General features: G+C 41.6%; 1 protein-coding gene across 1 annotated transcript in view; it reads right to left on the reverse strand.

Annotated features, from left to right (window-relative positions):
- Nucleotides 1-20,457, reverse strand: part of LOC138953606 (uncharacterized) — a 36,145-nt gene that overhangs the window by 11,948 nt on the left and 3,740 nt on the right. The window contains exons 2-4 of the mRNA XM_070325477.1: nt 5,386-5,582; nt 2,445-2,580; nt 430-480 (exon numbers count right to left, since the gene is read on the reverse strand). Coding sequence (XP_070181578.1) covers nt 430-480; nt 2,445-2,580; nt 5,386-5,582 — 384 coding nt within the window. The remainder of the gene's footprint in view (nt 1-429; nt 481-2,444; nt 2,581-5,385; nt 5,583-20,457) is intronic.

Here is a 20,457-nt window from a genome sequence, read left to right on the forward strand (position 1 = left end):
CAACAGCAAATAAAATAGGTTACATCATTGAAGCCTGGAAATATGTTGTATTTATAGTTCAGATGTTACCGCATAAAATGATAAAGTAAAGTTATACCCCCCCCCCCCACACACACACACACACACACACACACATACACAAACGTGCTCATCAAACAGAATCATTTGATCTGAGAGGGCGTGGTAATTTGTGGGTCAGTTAGTTAAATTGGATAGGAGGTTTTGATGCGGTGTGTGTGTGTGTGTGTGTGTGTGTGTCCGCGGCTGTCTGTATTTTTATTTCGACAGTGATAGAAAAATTAAACTGATACTTTGTTTGCGTGTTTTCGAAATTGTGGATGAAGACCTAAAAAAAAACACCACCTGTTGTCATGGTGTGCCCATTTGCACGAGTAGCCTATGTCCTGGGGTGTCTTCACGGACACTTACCCTTGTTTAAAGCGTTAGCTGGCACGGACAAGTCTGGTAATTTTTGGAAACCTGAAAAGGGAAACAGACATTAGAACAGATTTGTTGGAATAGTCTCGGCCAACACCGACTGACTACACCTGGAAATGGGAATCGTGGTGAAAATTAAAGGCACAGTAAGCCTCCAGTAAACCATCACAGATACTGTCAGGCTTTTACACACAGTACAAACACCCTTCCATTTGAATGCTCACCGAACGGGAACATCCTATAGGTGCCCTACGTAAAGAGCGAGCAATTTTCAAAGAATTAATTTTGCGGATTGTGTCAGAGACAATCGGACCGTGGTGCGTTTTGGCGCTAGACCTAACTTTTAAAATCTAAATGAGACATTGACAGCTTGTTACACAAACATTCTTAAATCATAAAAGAATTCTTTTTTCATCAAGATAAGATCAGTACAATTCGAAGTTTTGACAGTTTGAAAAAAGAAAAGCCCGGAAGCAGGGTCACGCAAGGTCGTGGTTCTCGTAGCAGACGACCGTTTATGCCTATCGCCAGTTCCTCTGAACAGTCAAAAGCCATCGCTAGAGTTCTTGTGAACCACAGCCGTTTGTTTCGTGCATAGTCAGAGGTACATAATAACGTGCTATTGCAAATAAGCTCACATCGAGTTGCATTCAAATCACTAACTGACGACTACATTGTGAAAAAGGGAAACTGGATCACACGGGTTCACAATGGCTCAGGGGTAAGATAAACCACGCAAAAATAAGTTTGCTCGCTCTTTACAGAGGGCACCTAGGATGTTCTCAAGCTGTGAGTGTTTAAATGAAAGGGTGTTTGTGCTGTGTGTAAAAGCCTGACAGTGTCTGTGATGGTTTACGGGAGCCTTACTGTGCCTTTAAGCGACGCCTATTGAGAGATTTCAGTTTTCAGGTTTTCGCTGTTATTACTTTATCGCCCGAGCGCTGGGAAATTCGGGTCGCTTCCTCCCATTGGAAAGCTAGCAGCAACTGAATCGCGCTACCCTGGTGTATGCGTGTTTAGGTGCTATTAGTCACCTGCACTTATGGCAGAATGGCCGAGATCTTTTACGTGCCACAGTGTTGACACGGGGGTGGAACATGGATACCGTCTTTCAATCTGCACAATCATTTAAGTTGATCCGTGTCCGTCCCGGGACTGCGACCCCAGGATCCCAAGCCTCGTTCAAGCGAAAGACCAGATCTGGTTGTTTTATTATGCAGTACTATAGTTGGCGATTGTAAACACGACTCTCTCTGAGCTGATGGATAATCACATGGGAAAAGACGTAGCACGAACGTGAACCACAGTGCGTTAAGTTCATGTTACTTTATCTGGACCTGGAATCAAAAGTTTCCCCCAAGTCCCATTGGATGGCCCTCGCAACAAATTTTGAGTTGTGATTTTGCCGATTTCATTCAATTCAGATTTGCTTATTTATTTTTTGTTTTAACTAATTTTTTCTCCTTGTCTTTAATTTCTAATAATGGGTAGCCAATCAGGGCTCCCCACGGACGCCCGTCCGAGAGGCTCACGCGCGGGACCCCTACTTTTAATGTTTAGAGGGTCCATGCATGGACCCCCTACGCGGTGGTTTAGAGGGTCCCGAGAGTCCATTGTCTCCAAACTACATGTGGTCATATTATAACGCATTGTTATTGCGAATTGTGTGATATGAAGGGTCTTTTTTCATCAGAATATTCGAAAAGGACACTTCAACGTAAAAGGCTTGTTAAATGGAACAGACACACACACGTTTTCCATATCGTTCTGGCGTGAAATTGGCATAATTATGTGCTTGCACTATATTTGACCGACGACTACGGTCTGAAGAGAGTACCTACGGCACGTAGCGGAAATTTAGTGCGTCCCGGGACCCGCTTTTTATAGGTTCAGTGCGTCCCGAGACCGCTCAATGAATTTCTAGTTCGTGAGTTTGGCTTCAAGCGCGTATAGGACGCAGGGATGCGCACTTTAGGGAGCCCTGCCAATGGTCGATAAAGGGGTACCTGTCCCGTAGACGGACATTGTGACCAGGCCACCACAGCGCTGTCGGCAGTTTCCAGGGCAACGCTCGTAGCAGAAGTCGTCCGTGCGGGGTATCAGGCGTCGGATGTTGGCTGAGCAAAAGCAGTGTTTGCCGCCCTGAAATCGTAAATACAAACCTGTTATTGTTGTGAATGTCATCTTTACCATTACTGTTATCGCCATTTTCCTCTTCGTTTTACCGATCTAAAATTGTAACTGTTATCTTTAGTATTACTGTAATCATCAACCTTATCGTCGCCGCCTTCGTTGTCGTTCGTCGTCATCTTGTTTTCTTGCAAAGAAGTTTCATTTTGTGTTTCGTAGTCCCCTCTTATAGTTAACCGTTAGGCCTAATTTGAGCAAATTAGCTTTGATACACATTGAGCAAAAATTAAATAAAGAAAAATTCACAACTGGTCCATATTAGGAGCCTGGGCGCCTAATACGGACCGGACCAGTGAACAGGTCTTCACGAATCACTGTAAAAAGCCCCCTATACTTCAAAATACCAAAATACGTAGGTAAGTCAAATAGGCTTTAGATTTATCTGTTTCGGTTTGACGGGAATGTTTCTTGAAGCACAACACGAAACAAACAAGAAGGGCAAAGCCCATACGACTCACATGCTTTACACATTTTTCCTACCAAAATACATGTGACCTTGACCCAAGGTCAAGGTCATCCAAGGTCATGCAACACAAAGCTGTTAATTCAAGACATAGGAAGTACAATGGTGCTTATTGGCTCTTTCTACCATGAGATATGGTCACTTTTAGTGGTTCACTACCTTATTTTGGTCACATTTCATAAGGGTCAAAGTGACCTTGACCTTGATCATATGTGACCAAATGTGTCTCATGATGAAAGCATAACATGTGCCCCACATAATTTTTAAGTTTGAAACAGTTATCTTCCATAGTTCAGGGTCAAGGTCACTTCAAAATATGTATGCAATCCAACTTTGAAGAGCTCCTGTGACCTTGACCTTGAAGCAAGGTAAACCAAACTGGTATCAAAAGATGGGGCTTACTTTGCCCTATATATCATATATAGGTGAGGTATTCAATCTCAAAAACTTCAGAGAAAATGGGAAAAATGTGAAAAATAGCTGTTTTTTAGGCAACATTTATGGCCCCTGCGACCTTGACCTTGAAGCAAGGTCAAGATGCTATGTATGTTTTTTGGGGCCTTGTCATCATACACCATCTTGCCAAATTTGGTACTGATAGACTGAATAGTGTCCAAGAAATATCCAACGTTAAAGTTTTCCGGACGGACGGACGTCCGGACGTCCGGACGGACGGACGGACGGACGGACGGACGGACGGACGGACGACTCGGGTGAGTACATAGACTCACTTTTGCTTCGCATGTGAGTCAAAAAACCGTATCAAAAACAGTGAGATCATAAATGAAAATATCAACTTCCAAGAAAAGAAGACTATTTGTCATATTTTTTTGCAAGCTCGAGGGCTAGTTGTAGGTTATTTTCAGCAAGCTTCTTAATGAATGAAAGAAACCAGCCTTTATTTCGTATTTGTTCTTATTAATTTGGTGAAGGTGGTTCATATTAGGGGACATACATATACTTTGAGATTTTGCTATAAAAGGCACAGTAAGCCTCCCGTAAACCATAACAGATACTGTCAGGCTTTTACACACAGTACAAACACCCTTCCATTTGAACGCTCACCAAACGGGAACATCCTAGGTAGTGCCCTCTGTAAAGAGCGAGCAATTTTCAAAGAATTTATTTTTGCGTGGTTTATCTTACCCCTGAGCCATCGTGAACCCGTGTGATCAAGTTTCTCTTTTTCACAATGTAGTCGTCAGTTAGTAATTTGAATGCGATTCGCTGTGAGCTTATCTGCAATAGCACGTTATTAAGTACCTCTGACTATGCACGAAACAAACAGCTGTGGTTCACAAGAACTCTAGCGATGGCTTTTGACTGTTCAGAGGAACTGGCGATAGGTATAAACCGTCGTCTGCTACGAGAACCGCGACCTTGCGTGACCCTGCTTCCGGGCTTTTCTTTTTTCAAACTTTCAAAACTTCAAATTGTACTGATCTTGTCTTGATGAAAAAAGAATTCTTCTATGATTTAAGAATGTTTGTGTAACAAGCTGTCAATTTATTTTTAATTTTAGATTTTAAAAGTTAGGTCTAGCGCCAAAACGCACCACGGTCCGATTTTGCTATCAGACAATCCGCAAAATTAATTCTTTGAAAATTGCTCGCTCTTTACGTAGGGCACTAGGATGTATACCCGTTCGGTGAGCGTTCAAATGGAAGGGTGTTTGTACTGTGTGTAAAAGCCTGACAGTATCTGTGATTGTTTACGGGAGGCGTACTGTGCCTTTAAGTGTAACAAATACAGTCTTATTTGTCATATATATATGTAGCTCTTTTTTTCTTTTCTTTGTATATATGATAACAGCGTTGGCCGTGGACAGAAACAAGTCCCTTTTAACTGTCAAATTTAAAGTGAACGCAGCCAAAAGTGTTAAAAAGAGAAAAAGCCAAACGGTTTTGTGGTTTGTGTTTCTGCAATTGTTTTGACATGTGCAAGTTATCCAGAGAGGGTTAATTCTGTGATTGACGTTGTTTTGAGCGCTCTGGCACCGCTAGTTTGTCAGAACGGGTAGGGGTTTATATTAGGAGCCGGTCCATATTAAGCAACCTTCCCCTAGTTAGTTAGCTACCTAGCTAGCTACTTAGTTGCTTGGTATTTGGTTTAAACAACATTTTATTCAGAATTTCTTCACATGAAACAATTCAAAACATAAAACTAGGAGACGCACTCAAGCAAATGCTTATAGTACGTGCTTGGTATTTAGTTATTGTTGACTTGAGTTTAAATTTGTCGCCCTCTTATGCCGTTTAATAATGGAGAAGAGTTGTTCCTCTCGTTGGACTAACCTGCATGGCAGCATACTTATATTTGAGCTGGAAGCAGCGGTAAACACAGAGATGGATGGTCAAGGGGGAGGTCTTGTCGGCCTGGAATGTGAAAGACCCCCTCTTCGACGCGTGGTCAGCCTTCTGCTCGTCCGCCCCCTCATAGATTAGACATCCCTTGTAGGATACCGGAGTCAAGGCATTCTCACACCCTGAAACTGGAAACACAGTCCTGGATTAGATAGCCATTAGACTGCCCTTTTACATCTGGCCACCTTAGTCACGCCATTACCTTACATTTAAACTGCGAATACCTCCTGGATTATGCAGCCATTAGACAGCCCTTGTAGGTCACCTGCGTCACGGCATTCTCACACCCTGAAACTAAAGATACAGTCCAGGATTAGACAGCCCTTGTAGGTCACCTCAGTCACGGCATCCTCACACCCTGAAACTGGAGATACTGTCCTGGAATAGACACCCCTTGTAGGTCACCTGAGTCACGGCTTTCCCACAAACGAAATCTAAGGAATGTGTTGGGTCTGGAGGTCTTTTCCTGGATTAGACGGTTCTTGTAGGTCACCTAAGCCAAGGAGGCCCATTGTCTCAAAGGTAAAAAGTGCATATCGAGGCATTTTTACAGTGCTGTAATTACCTTTAAAATTGAACAGCTGTCCTGTAAGTTATGTTGTGTATGTCAAAGTATTTTTACAAGTGTTGTACAACATATGAAGTCTGTACGATTGATACATTGAGAGTTATTAAACTTTAAAAGCGGGCAAGAATCCCATTTTTTGAAAACTAGGGAGTCTGTACAGACTGACAAATTGAAAAAAAGTTAGAACAAATTGATTTTTTCTTATCATTTTATTAGGAGAAATGTTGTTATGACAAAAATGTCAAATTTGACCTTAAAAGTGCATTTAAGAAGTTTTTTCAGCTAACTGAAATATAACGCGATCTAGATGTATAACGCTAAATTCTCAAAAAGCGTACACACAAAATATCGTTGCTTTTAAAGCTAAACATATGATGTGATATACTAAACTGAAGGTCTTTTTCGTACAAAGTCAACTATTTAATAGTTAAAGCAGTATTCTGAAACCCGGATACACTCAATGTAAAATTGTGTGTTTAAAAAATTTTTTTGAGAAAGTTATAGAATCAGCACTTTTACCACTTTAAGAGCTTGGTTTTTACATTTAGTCAAGTTTTGACTAAATGTTTTAACATAGAGGGGGAATCGAGACGAGGGTCGTGGTGTGTGTGTGTGTGTGTGTGTGTGTGTGTGTGTGTGTGTGTGTGTGTGTGTGTGTGTGTGTGTGTCTGTCTGTGCGTGTGTGTGTGTAGAGCGATTCAGACCAAACTACTGGACCGATCTTTATGAAAATTTACATGATAGTTCCTGGGAATGATATCCCCGGACGTTTTTTTTCTTTTTTTCGATAAATACCTTTGATGACGTCATATCCGGCTTTTTGTAAAAGTTAAGGCGGCACTGTCACACCCTCATTTTTCAATCATATTGATTGAAATTTTGGCCAAGCAATCTTCGACGAAGGCCGGACTTTGGTATTGCATTTCAGCTTGGTGGCTTAACAATTAATTAATGACTTTGGTCACCAAAAATCTGAAATATGTAAAGAAAATATTTTTTTTATAAAACGATCCAAATTTACGTTCATCTTATTCTTCATCATTTTCTGATTCCAAAAACATATAAATATGTTATATTTGGATTAAAAACAAGCTCTGACAATTAAAATTATAAAAATTATGATCAAAATTAAATTTTCCAAATCAATTTAAAAACACTTTCATCTTATTCCTTGTCGGTTCCTGATTCCAAAAACATAGATATGATATGTTTGGATTAAAAACACGCTCAGAAAGTTAAAACGAAGAGAGGTACAGAAAAGCGTGCTATCCTTCTCAGCGCAACTACTACTCCGCTCTTCTTGTCAATTTCACTGCCTTTGCCACGAGCGTTGGACTTACGATGCTACGAGTATACGGTCTTGCTGAAAAATGGCATTGCGTTCAGTTTCATTCTGTGAGTTCGACAGCTTGACTAAATGTTGTATTTTCGCCTTACGCGACTTGTTTTCCATTACCAAAGTTCATGTTTGCGACAAGTGAATATTCTGCATAGGTAAACAAGTCGCGTAAGGCGAAATTACTACATTTAGTCAAGCTGTAAAACTCAAAGAATGAAACTGAACGCACTGTATTTTTCACAATGACTGTAGACCGCCGCTAGTGCAAAAGGCAGTGAAAGTGACGAGCCTTTTTAGCGCAGTTGCGCTGTGCTGCATAGCAGTTAGCACGCTTTACTGTATCTCTCTTCGTTTTAACTTTCTGAACGTGTTTTTAATCCAAACATATCATATCTATATGTTTTTGGAATCAGGAACCGACAAGGAATAAGATGAAGGTGTTTTTAAAACGATTTTGGAAATTTAATTTTAATCATAATTTTTATATTTTTAATTTTCAGAGCTTGTTTTTAATCCGAATATAACATATTTATATGTTTTTGGAATCAGAACATGATGAAGAATAAAATAAAAGTAATTTTGGATCGTTTTATAAATAAATAATTTTATTTACAATTTTCATATTTTTAATGACCAAAGTCATTAATTAATTTTTAAGCCTCCATGCTGAAATGCAATACCGAAGTCCGGCCTTCGTCGAAGAATGCTTGGCCAAAATTTCAATCAATTTGATTGAAAAATGAAGGTGTGACAGTGCCATCTTGAACACACGGCCAGTACCGTGTAACTGGCCTTGATACCGAACGATCCAAGGGGGGCAATCTCAGTCATCTGAAAGAGGGAAATCCAAACGCAATCCGGTTTGTTCGATTTTATGGGCTTGGACGATAGAGAAAAATAAGAAAAGCAAAAGCTGGAGTCCAGTCTGGACGAAACTGCTATCAAGAACGCAGAATTGATTTTTTCTTATTTTTTTTGTTGTTGTTGCCGTAAGCGCCATGTTTATCGGAGCAGGAAACTCTTCCAGAGTGAGGCCCCTTCGTTGATGCATGTCAACAAGCATCAGATGTGCGAGAAGCGAAATTGTGCCGCAACTTCAGTTTTAGCTCGACACGGCGCTTACGGCAAAAAAAAACTCAGAAAAAATCAATTCTGCGTTCTTGATAGCAGTTTCGTCCAGACTAGACTCCAGCTTTTGCTTTCCTTATTTTTCTCTATCGTTTGCCGGATATGACGTCATAAAAGACATTTATCGAAAAAAAGAAAAAAAGTCTGAGGATATTATACCCAGGAACTCTCATGTAAAATTTTATAAAGATCGGTCCAGTAGTTTACTCTGAATCGCTCTACACACACACACACACACACACACACACACACACACACACACACACACACACACACACACACCACGACCCTCGTCTCGATTCCCCCTCTATGTTAAAACATTTAGTCAAAACTTGACTAAATGTAAAAACCAAAGTAGGAGGTAAGGGTAGGGTACGGGGATATTGTATACTGTTCAAAAAAAGAAACGCATAGTTGCTACTTGCCAAATTTGTTTTATTTTTCGAAAAAATTAACAGAAAATCCAATATTTAGATTATTTGTTTGAAATTTGGTATGGACACAGTTGAATGCACACACAGTTCATTTGCATCTTCAAATCAATCAGTCAATCAATACGATTGGGTGCCGAGGCTGTCAAGTCAGTAGGGGGTGTGACTGCCTTGAGCAGCAACAACTGCCCGGCACCTTCTGGGCATGGACTGGATCAGATGCCGGATATCTTGCTGTGGGATGGTGTCCCACTCCTCCTGAAGTGCCTGCAATAGATCGCGGTGATTTGCCGGCGCTTCTTCTCGCCTGCGCACACGTCTGTCCAATTCATCCCAGAGGTGTTCTATCGGGTTCATGTCTGGCGACATGGATGGCCAGGGAAGCACCTGGACATGGTGGTCGGTGAGGAACTGGGTGGTGAGTCGTGCTGTGTGCGGGCGAGCGTTGTCCTGCTGGAATATGGCATCCTGGTCAGCCAGAAGAGGAAGGGCGTGTGGGCGCAGAATTTCCTCCACGTATCGCTGGGCAGTTATGCGCCCTTGGACGTGCACCAGGGTGCTCCTTCCGGCGGTATTGATCGCCCCCCACACCATGACGCCTCCACCACCATGAACGGGTGCCTCATCCACACAGTTGGGCGCGTAACGTTCGTTTACTCTCCGGTAGACCCTCCTCCGACCATCATGTCGCTGGAGCAGGAAGTAGGACTCGTCGCTGAACCACACGTGTCTCCAGTGATTCCGGACGGTCCAGCGAAGGTGCTGGTTGCCCCACTGCACTCGGTTCTGGCGATGGCGGCGGGTGAGGACAGCTCCTCTGTGAGGTCTGCGAGCTCTCAAACCAGCTTCATGCAGGCGGTTCCGCACGGTCTGGTCCGATAATCGGTGTGGCCCGGGGAGAGCCTGGACAGAAGATGAGGCCGACAGGAAACGATTCCGGAGGTGGCGGAGCCGTATGAAGCGGTCGTGAGCAGCAGTTGTCGCCCTTGGTCTTCCCGCTCGTGGCAAGTCAGCAACGGAGCCAGTGGCTTGAAACCTGACCCACAGTCTACTGATGGTGCTCTGGGACACGTGGAAGTGCCTGGCGATTGCACTTTGACTTTGGCCTGCTTGTAAACGACCCAATGCAATTTGGCGGTCTTCTCTGCTCAATCGGGCCATCTTTCGTCGCTGAATTGTCGTCTGATTTCTTTGTGGCGAACAATCCGCTTTTATGGGTTTTGGAAGACATGGTGAGAGCTCAATATTCCCCGAGTTTCACGAGATTACACTGAAGCATGACGAGTGGTCATGCCAAATGAGCAATTTTGACATTGTAGCCACTGATAACGCATGCGTCACGTGCAGAGCTCACTTGTGGCAATGGACGAAAGGTCGACGACCAGATAAACATTTTCTGCAGTTTGGTGGATATCCTTGTAGCCATATAACTAAATTAACCAAATATTACAAGCTATGCGTTTCTTTTTTTGAACAGTATAGTATGGAGAATGCTTTTTTCTACCCGTGCATGCAAAGTCGGAAAGCAAGCACACAAAATAACGGAGAAATTGAACCTACAAGAAGAAAAGTTGAAATGACTGATGCAAAGAAGATCTATTCAGACATAGCTGTGCGACTATTGGACAGTCAGTGTCACTGAATACAGACGAGATCACAAAGACGTCACGGTGGCACCGCGTATTCATCTGGTTTGGCAGTTTTTGTGTCACACATCAGGGCCGGACCAAATGAGTTGTAAGGGGGGGGGGGGGGGGGTTCCTCCTTTTTGGGGGGGGCAAATCAACGAAGTGGCGAAGCAAGAAGCGCGCGCCTGCAAAGCAGGCGCGCGAAGTAGGGGGATCCGGGGGCATGCTCCCCCGGAACATTTTTGAAAAACGGTTAAAATCTGTGCAATCTGGTGCATTCTGGGCCTTGTTTTGAGGGTTAAGAGCAGCATTGTTTTGGTGCTAAAACTAGTAAAAGTCAAAGCAAGGTACATGCTTTTTCCAGGGGTGGGGTTCCGGAACCCCTGGAACCCCCCCCCCCCCCCCTGGGTCCGGCCCTGCACATGTATAGGAAAGCAGCACCTCTCTTGCTTTTAACGCGCTCTAAAAATCATTCATGACACAGATAATCACACACTATTTGAGTTTTGATGCGTTTTTGCCTCACCTGTTTACTTGTATGATGTAATCGGTGAGTATATTTGTTCATGGGTCCGTCCGTGAACAAAAACAACCTCAAGGCCCACCTCGCCTCGTGTAAACAGTTCACCTCAACGTCTCAGATCGTGTCATGCTTTACCTGGGATAAAACCACACCTCCACTTGGTCACAAACCAAAAATAAACAGCATCGGTGCCGTCTGTGCACAGTGGTAATTTTTAAAGAATTAATTGCGTGTAAGGCACTGGTGCCTTATTCGAACATTAATTCATCAACATATTCAAACTCACCCCAGCAAGCAGTCAGGGTTTTGAATTTTGGTATGTGACTTAGTGGAGGGATAGTCGTTTCCCGTGTAAAAGAAACAGCACATAAGGAGCCAATTTGGGAACGTTTTCTGACGATCTGGACCTTAAAGGCAGAGTAAGCCTCCCGTAAACCATCACAGATACGGTCAGGCTTTTACACACAGTACAAACACCCTTTCATTTAAACACTCACCAATTGAGAACATCCTAGGTGCCCTCCGTAAAGAGCGAGCAATTTTCAAAGAATTTATTTTTGTGTGGTTTATCTTACCCCTGAGCCATCGTGAACCCGTGTGATCCAGTTTCCCTTTTTGGCTCACGTAATGCGATGCTAAACGTTGTCTGTCTGTGCGTGTGTATGTGTGTGTGTGTATGTGTGCGATAGAAACTTTAACATTTGACTAAACACCGAAATACTAATTTTACCTGGTTATTATCCAAGCAATAGCTTCAAAATATTGAAGCAATGATCAACATTTCGTCGGCACGTATGTAGTTAAAGTGTGTATCCAAAGAAAACGGGTGATGGGGGGTTTTAGGGGGGGGGGAGGGGGGGAGTAAAAACATGTGACTGGTTTGTGTCGTGTGTGGTATGTAAACCAGGTCAGGGGTCAAGGTTAGGTCAGATCGCGTGAAGGATTGTGGTATAGATACAGTTATCACCGAGCTGCAGTTCGCCGATTCGGAGAAGACGATTTCACATTGTTCGGTTTCGTAGCTCCAGAAGAATAGATAAAGAAGATACCAAAGGAGATTTCCTACAGGTTAATCTGTACAGCGTGTTTCCAGTGTCTGCGCGAGGAAGCGCTGTCGAAATCTGCACAGCGTGTTTCCAGTGTCTGCGCGAGGAAGCGCTGTCGAAAGCGCAGTGTCGATCTGGCAGTCGTGTCCCCGTACGTAGGCTACAGACAGACAGATCTAGATCTAGTGTCTCGCACTCTTGCACCGTGTCACCTAGCTTACTGTGTGTGTGTGTGTGTGTGTGTGTGTGTGTATGACGGAGTGACGGAGTTTGTGTTACTGTTTGTCGATTTCTTACGTGAGCCTTGCAAGGCTTCGTCTCTTGTTCACAATGCAGTCGTCAGTTTGTAATTTGAATGCGGGTCGCTGTGAGCTTATCTGCAATAGTACGTTATTATGTACCTCTGACTATGCACGAAACAAACGGATGTGATTCACAAGAACTCTAGCGATGGCTTTTGACAGTTCAGAGGAACTGGCGATAGGCATAAACCGTCATCTGCTACGAGAACCACGACCTTGCGTGACCCTGCTTCCGGGCTTTTCTTTTTTCAAACTTTCAAAACTTCGAATTGTACTGATCTTGTCTTGATGAAAAAAGAATTCTTTTAGTTTTATGATTTAAGAATGTTTGTGTAACAAGCTGTCAATTTATTATTTAGATTTTAAAAGTTAGGTCTAGCGCCAAAACGCACCACGGTCCGATTGTGTGAGGAGACAATCCGCAAAATTAATTCTTTGAAAATTGCTCGCTCTTTACTACGGCGTGGGAGACGTTCCATGCGTAAAAAGCTCTGAGGCGGTAGTGATCCAGCTCTGAGGGGCCACTTTTTCGTAGTCGGCTTAGACCGATCACAACTGTAGGTGTCTAAGGCAGAGTTCCACTATACGTTTTGGTTTGCAACGTTCACAGATGCCAAATGTAGGCACATAAATGCTACAATAAATATATATCGCAATAATTGATCATTTATGTCGAAAAGTGGCGATTTGTGTGCATTTTCGTGGTTATGCTCGATACAGACTAACACAGACAATCAAAACCCTAACGGGGAGCTGGGCCAATGCAAAAGCAATGTTTTGACGTCCACATTCTTTTCAGATTGCTTCTAGATTTCTCTCAAAATTAATTAATTCGCCGTTTAATCGATGTGCCAGCTCTGAGCAAGAGCGAATTAGGCGGAGCTTAGTTTGTTCCAGCTCTGACGCAATTCGCAAAACGGACAATATAAGTCTCTTATAGAAGAAATATGTACTCCTGATAGAATAGCACATATCTAACACTTCCTATCAGTGGATGGCATCAGAATGGTGACATCTGCATGTTATGCGGCAAACACAAAATGTTCCCGCTCTGAGGTGTTTGATCGGCAAAATGTTCTAGCTGTGAGCAAATGTTGCAATGTTCCGGCTCTGAGCATTTTGTATCGAATGCTCCGTAACTGAACATTATGACAGATGTAAACGAAAATCAACATAGAACATGTAATATCTTGCGTAATGAGGTATTCCTTGACTTTTAAGGTACTGCATTAGTGTTTTAGACTTAGAGTAATTTCCGATAACTCTTTGTAGTATGTCGCATCCTCTTAATTTGAAATATTTCGATCAGTACCAAATGTAAACATCTGCATGCAAAATGCATGCATAAGCAAATCATGTTTAAGGTGGAGATAAATGAAGCTGTTAGGTACTGCAGACACAGTTATTGGTTCGTGTCTATTTGTTTCTTGACCAGTACTCTTGATTTTGGTACCGTTTAGAATGATGCTTACTGTATTTAAATTAATCAAACACGTGGCAGTCGCCTTTAAATGATGAAGTGTTTAGCTTTTCCCGATCAAGGTACATACTGTTACTTATTCGAACCTGGCAAAGAGGAGGGTATCACCGCAACAGTTGGTTTACATCATATATGTCACCGTGTATGTATGTGTAATTTTGATTCTCTGCTAGAGGAAGTAGATATTAGCAAAATACATGTATAAATTATGGCCGCAAGTTGCATTTTATATTTTCAAATTATCTACTTACGCTAACAGATAATCCAAACCATACATACGTACACGGGTACATTATGATGTAGATCAACTGTTGCAGGTTCCACATACCTCAATCGGAAAATTCATTATTGACTGTAACGTGTTTGATCCAGGTATACACATTGAGCATGGTATCAAATGAAAGTGCAGGGACTTAGGAACGCAACGGGTAAGATTCTGCCAGCACCAAGACTGAGCATGACCGTAAAAGTCAACCTCCCCAAAGTTTGAACCGAATCCCTGCACCTTCTTTGTATCATCTACACACCGTTTGTACGATTTGTCAGAAATTGTCAACGTTCAACAACATTAGGTCTGGTTTTTGGCACTCAGCTTTTTCTGTCTGAGAAAACTTTGCAACATCTGAACGTCAGGGCAGAGACTCTATAGTCTCTGCCCTGACGTTCAGATGTTGCAAAGATTTATATCTCTGGTCAGGGCATGCAAAATTGATGACGTCACCACATGCCATCGCAGCTTAACAGACATATGTATTATTATGGTTTGTGTGTTTGTATCCACCCACAAAATACAGAAACATCTCATAAGAGTTTATAACCATAGGTCCAAGATTTGTTCACATCAGGTGTGTACCTCATAGTTAATTTGAACTCCAGATTATGCCATCGTACAGTATCAAGGAAGATTTTGAAAGAAATGATGTCAAGTGCAAATGAATCGCAGTAGTTATTTCTCAAAAACTTGACACACGCATCAGCATCACCTTTTTGTTTTAAAAACGAAAGCTCTTTGATAGGATACTAACCAACTCTTCAATCAAATCATTTTGTTCTGTATGTAGAGAACATGGTTGTGGACCATGCAGTGTCAGATGTAGATTTGTTTCCTGGTTATGCAACCCTTAGCATCAAAATACACATGTTCTACCCTTTCGTCTGGTTTCACTTGATAATCAAGGAGTTGTTGGCTTCATTTTGACAAAGGAAAGGGCTGTACACTTCAAAAGTTTCTCCTTGGTGATCTTTTTGACAATGTAAGTATGCATTAAATTGATTAATGATGCTGTCATCTCGTTTCGTGCTGTTTTCACATCTCATATATATTCCATATTCCATTACTTGCATTTAGATTAAAAAAAAAATTAAAAAAAAGAAACCATATCATTTTAACTTCATATAGATGAGACAACATACAATCAACAAGTCGCGTAAGGCGAAAATACAACATTTAGTCAAGTAGCTGTCGAACTCACAGAATGAAACTGAACGCAATGCCATTTTTCAGCAAGACCGTATACTCGTAGCATCGTCAGTCCACCGCTCATGGCAAAGGCAGTGAAATTGACAAGAAGAGCGGGGTAGTAGTTGCGCTAAGAAGGATAGCACGCTTTTCTGTACCTCTCTTTGTTTTAACTTTCTGAGCGTGTTTTTAATCCAAACATATCATATCTATATGTTTTTGGAATCAGGAACCGACAAGGAAATTGATTTCGACAATTTAATTTTGATAATAATTTTTATATATTTAATTTTCAGAGCTTGTTTTTAATCCAAATATAACATATTTATATGTTTTTGGAATCAGAATATGATGGAGAATAAGATGAACGTAAATTTGGATCGTTTCATAAATTTTTATTTTTTTTTTACAATTTTCAGATTTTTAATGACCAAAGTCATTAATTAATTTTTAAGCCACCAAGCTGAAATGCAATACCGAAGTCCGGGCTTCGTCGAAGATTACTTGACCAAAATGTCAACCAATTTGGTTGAAAAATGAGGGCGTGACAGTGCCGCCTCAACTTTCACGAAAAGCCGGATATGACGTCATCAAAGACATTTATCAAAAAAATGAAAAAAACGTTCGGGGATATCATACCTAGGAACTCTCATGTCAAATTTCATAAAGATCGGTCCAGTAGTTTAGTCTGAATCGCTCTACACACACACACATACACACAGACACCACGACCCTCGTCTCGATTCCCCCATCTATGTTAAAACATTTAGTCATAACTTGACTAAATGTAACAAGTCGCGTAAGGCGAAAATACAACATTTAGTCAAGTAGCTGTCGAACTCACAGAATGAAACTGAACGCAATGCAATTTTTCAGCAAGACCGTATACTCGTAGCATCGTCAGTCCACCGCGCACGGCAAAGGCAGTGAAATTGACAAGAAGAGCGGGGTAGTACTTGCGCTGAGAAGGATAGCACGCTTTTCTGTACCTCTCTTCGTTTTAACTTTCTGAGCGTGTTTTTAATCCAAACATATCATATCTATATGTTTTTGGAATCAGGAACCGACAAGGAATAAGATGAAGGTGTTTTTAAATTGATTTGGACAATTTAATTTTGATAATAATTTTTATATTTTTAATTTTCAGAGCTTGTTTTTAATCAAAATATAACATATTTATATATTTTTGGAATCAGAAAATAATAAAGAATAAGATGTACGTAAATTTGGATCGTTTTATAAAAAAATATTTTTTTTTACAATTTTCAGATTTTTAATGACCAAACTCACTCATTAGTTTTTAAGCCACCAAGCTGAAATGCAATACCAAACCCCGGCCTTCGTCGAAGATTACTTGACCAAAATTTCAACCAATTTGGTTTAAAAATGAGAACGTGACAGTGCCGCCTCAACTTTCACGAAAAGCCGGATATGACGTCATCAAAGACATTTATCAAAAAAATGAAAAAAACGTATGGGGATTTCATACCCAGGAACTCTCATGTCAAATTTCATAAAGATCGGTCCAGTAGTTTAGTCTGAATCGCTCTACACACACACACAGACAGACAGACAGACAGACACACACACACACACACATACACCACGACCCTCGTCTCGATTTCCCCCTCTACGTTAAAATATTTAGTCAAAACTTGACTAAATATACAAAGGTAATCTAGCTAAAGCACGCACATTCTGTGCCGTACCTTACTAAAGCGCATGTTTCAAACACCCTTTCCACTGGAGAGTTTACACGGTCTCAAATAACTACCAAACACTCTATTTAGATCTAAATCAATAGATCTAAGAAAACTAAAAATAATGTGGTTGGGCGTCGTCAAATTTCAAGGTCAAAACAGGTTTATGATCCGGTCATACACATTTAGCGCAAGCGTTTGCCTTTTTTGTGAGATCTGTTCACTATAACGGATGATGTTCCTTGGTTGGAATAAATACACTGCCTTCGGAAGCAATATTCTTCAAGAAGTTACTATGGTTTTCATTAATGGCTCTCTCGACTACATCATGAAACAAGAGGCGAAGCCTTCAAGGCTCCCGTAAGAAATCAACAAACAGTAACATAACACAAACTCACTCACTCCGTCACACATACACACCCACACACACAGTAAGCTTATAGGTGACACTGTGCAAGAAAGAGAGACACTAGATCTAGATCTGTCTGTCTGCATGTAGCCTACTTACAGGGACACGACTGTCAAATAGTCTCGGCCCGCTCAAAATAACAATGACCGAGACCACACACACCACGCGAGAGAGAAAGACTACAGGGAGGCATGCCGTCATGATGCATTAATTGACGTCAAACACTTTTGACCGTGACGTAATCTTATGCGAGCTTTATCCATAGTCTTGGATAACCACTCACACATAGACTCGGAAATGTTAAAGTTTCTACCACAGACATACACACATACATACGCACGCACGCACGCACAGACAGACAAAGTTTACCATCGCATAGGCTACACTTACGTGAGCCAAAAACGGAATGACCTTTTGCTACACATTTGATTTGTCTGTTTTAATCTTCTCTGTGAGCTCTTTGAAAATGGGTAATAATTTCGAAATTCGGCTCACCGCGACGGGCTTTTTACTTTACACTTCGTAACGAACTGATTCAGCTTTTGGCGGCACAAAAGATGGACAATCGCTTCACTTCAATCGCCTGGCAAGGTCAAAACAATGCACACACTAAATAATGCGAAAAGATGTTCGACTAATAGATTTATCTCTTGAGATCACTGACAAGAAAGAACGATTTCCCAAAACGCCTGTGTTGAAAAGGAAACACTGTGTTCAGAATCAACACTATCAAAGACGTATTGATAGCTTTTGTAAGTTGCTCATTTGAATATATAATGACAAAAGGTTGATTGTTTGACACGCGAAATTGCATCCATCTGATAAGAATACCTTTCCTTTGCGAATCTTTGGAACTTGGTCGATAATTTCTTGAGTTCCAGCTTGCCGCGACGTCAAATAGCCTTTTCTCTCACTATTATGACTTGATTCAGCCTTCGGCGGCGCAACCGTTGGAAAATCGCTTCACTTCAATCGATTGGCCCGGTCAAAGTAGAGGGCCCCAAAGGGGGGGTCATCACGATCACGGGAAGGGAAATTTTAGCTTTCACGATCACAGTTACCTTGATTTTTGTTTTCACGATCACGAACACCAGTGGCAAATCACGGTCACGGTAAAAGTTGCATGTACAGAAAGCACGTGTCAAAGTAAACACAACCACACAGTAATTTTCTCCTCTGGATCTATTGTTTATTCAACACAAAGTGAGAACTGTTGCACTTTTTTGTTATTATTTTTTTAATTCTCTTTCTTACACACATAGAAATACATATCATGATTTGTAATCAGTAACAAGAATGTTGTTTTCATTGTTTTCTCTCTCTCTCTCTCTCTCTCTCTCTCTCTCTCTCTCTCTCTCTCTCTCTCTCTCTCTCTCTCTCTCTCTCTACTCACACATTCAACTCACACACCCTCACTCACACACATGAATATATACTTGCACAATTTCACATTTCCAGAGCTAAAGCTTGTAAACCCATTTTCTCAAAAACTATTGGGTGGATTGAAATTTAAGTACATGTAGGCCTTTGTGTGATGGGTTCTTTATTTTCAACTTTGCCATACAATTTGAGGTACACCATCGCCTGGTTTCATGGCCTTGAAAAGGAATGCTACAGACCCAAAATGGTTTTACCTGAAAGAAGCGCGCAGTGCCACTGAGTCTGCAAAGCAGGCGAGCCAACTAGGGGGGTCCGGGGGCATGCCCCCCCGGAATTTTTTTCAAAAAACGGTTAAAATCTGTGCAATCTGGTGCATTCTGGGCATCATTTTCAGGGCTGTAATAGTGTTGTGATCTTGTTAAAAATCCCATTTTAGCCTCCCCCCACCACCATTCAACACACCTCCAAACTGGTGAAAACAACACTACTGTGCGCTGACTTCATTGAGACCGGCGCCCGGTCGCGTTGCGCAATATTCACATGGATTGTTTTTGCGGAAATTTTTCAACTTCACCGGAATAAATTTGACTTTACCGGATTTTGGAAACGGTTTTATCGGATTTCCGGCAATTACCGGAAAAGTAGCATGCCTGACAAAATCCCCAACGAACATGACTTTGATCGTCTTTGATCGTCTCCCCGCCATTGTTTCTGAATTTAACCCATTGTTGATATTAAAGTTTACAGGCGCTAAAATAAATCCAAGCTTAATGCAAAGAAGCGACAATTAGAATCTATGCCAAGCGTGTCCACGTTGCTGGGATGAAAAACACATTTCTAGTTTCGGTTTTGGCTACACGCAGACTCGATCTCGAACCAGTCGAGGTCACACTGAGCGAGTGACAGCCGGACGTGGCAATGTCGCCAATGTCAATGATCTCACTCAAACTCAAAAATCGTGAACAAATTTCAAGATCTTTGCCTACATTCAGAACAGTCATAGTGCAACATAGATGATATTTCGTCTTCGGAAAGACCGACCCGTAGCCTGACCTTTCCACCAAGGAAGGCGGCACTGATTCTCGCCGCCTGCTTTGGTCTGGCTTGAATCCACAAAATATAACAGAAGTTCGATGACAGTACCGCTGCACACCATTTTTGATCTTCGAATTCGAATTTGACTGAATGCACTCAAAACTTTTGCACGAAGCCCTTCCATTGGATGAAGTTTGGCAGACTTTTGCAATTTGCATTCTGATTGGATCCCTTTTTGTGTGTGATTGGTTCTCTTAAAAGGAAGCAATCATATTTCTGAATGTGTTGTTGCTTCCCCTTCAATCGGGATTGGCTCTTTGACGAATAGAGGATCATAGAGTGATACAGTTGTGAAAAATGTACGTTGAAAATAAAATGCTTTGCAATAATGCCCATCACGATCACGAAAACAAATGACGATCACGATCACGAGATTTGATTTTTTTGTCATCACGGATCACGGGCAAAGTCCCATCACGATCACAGAAATGGAAATTTCGGCAATCACGGTCACAGAAAGGTCAAAAAACGCCAATCACGATCACGATTTTAAACCCTTTGGGGCCCTCAAAGTA

This window comes from Littorina saxatilis, linkage group LG17 (assembly GCF_037325665.1).
Source record: "Littorina saxatilis isolate snail1 linkage group LG17, US_GU_Lsax_2.0, whole genome shotgun sequence".
In the NCBI taxonomy this organism is placed as follows: domain Eukaryota; kingdom Metazoa; phylum Mollusca; class Gastropoda; order Littorinimorpha; family Littorinidae; genus Littorina; species Littorina saxatilis.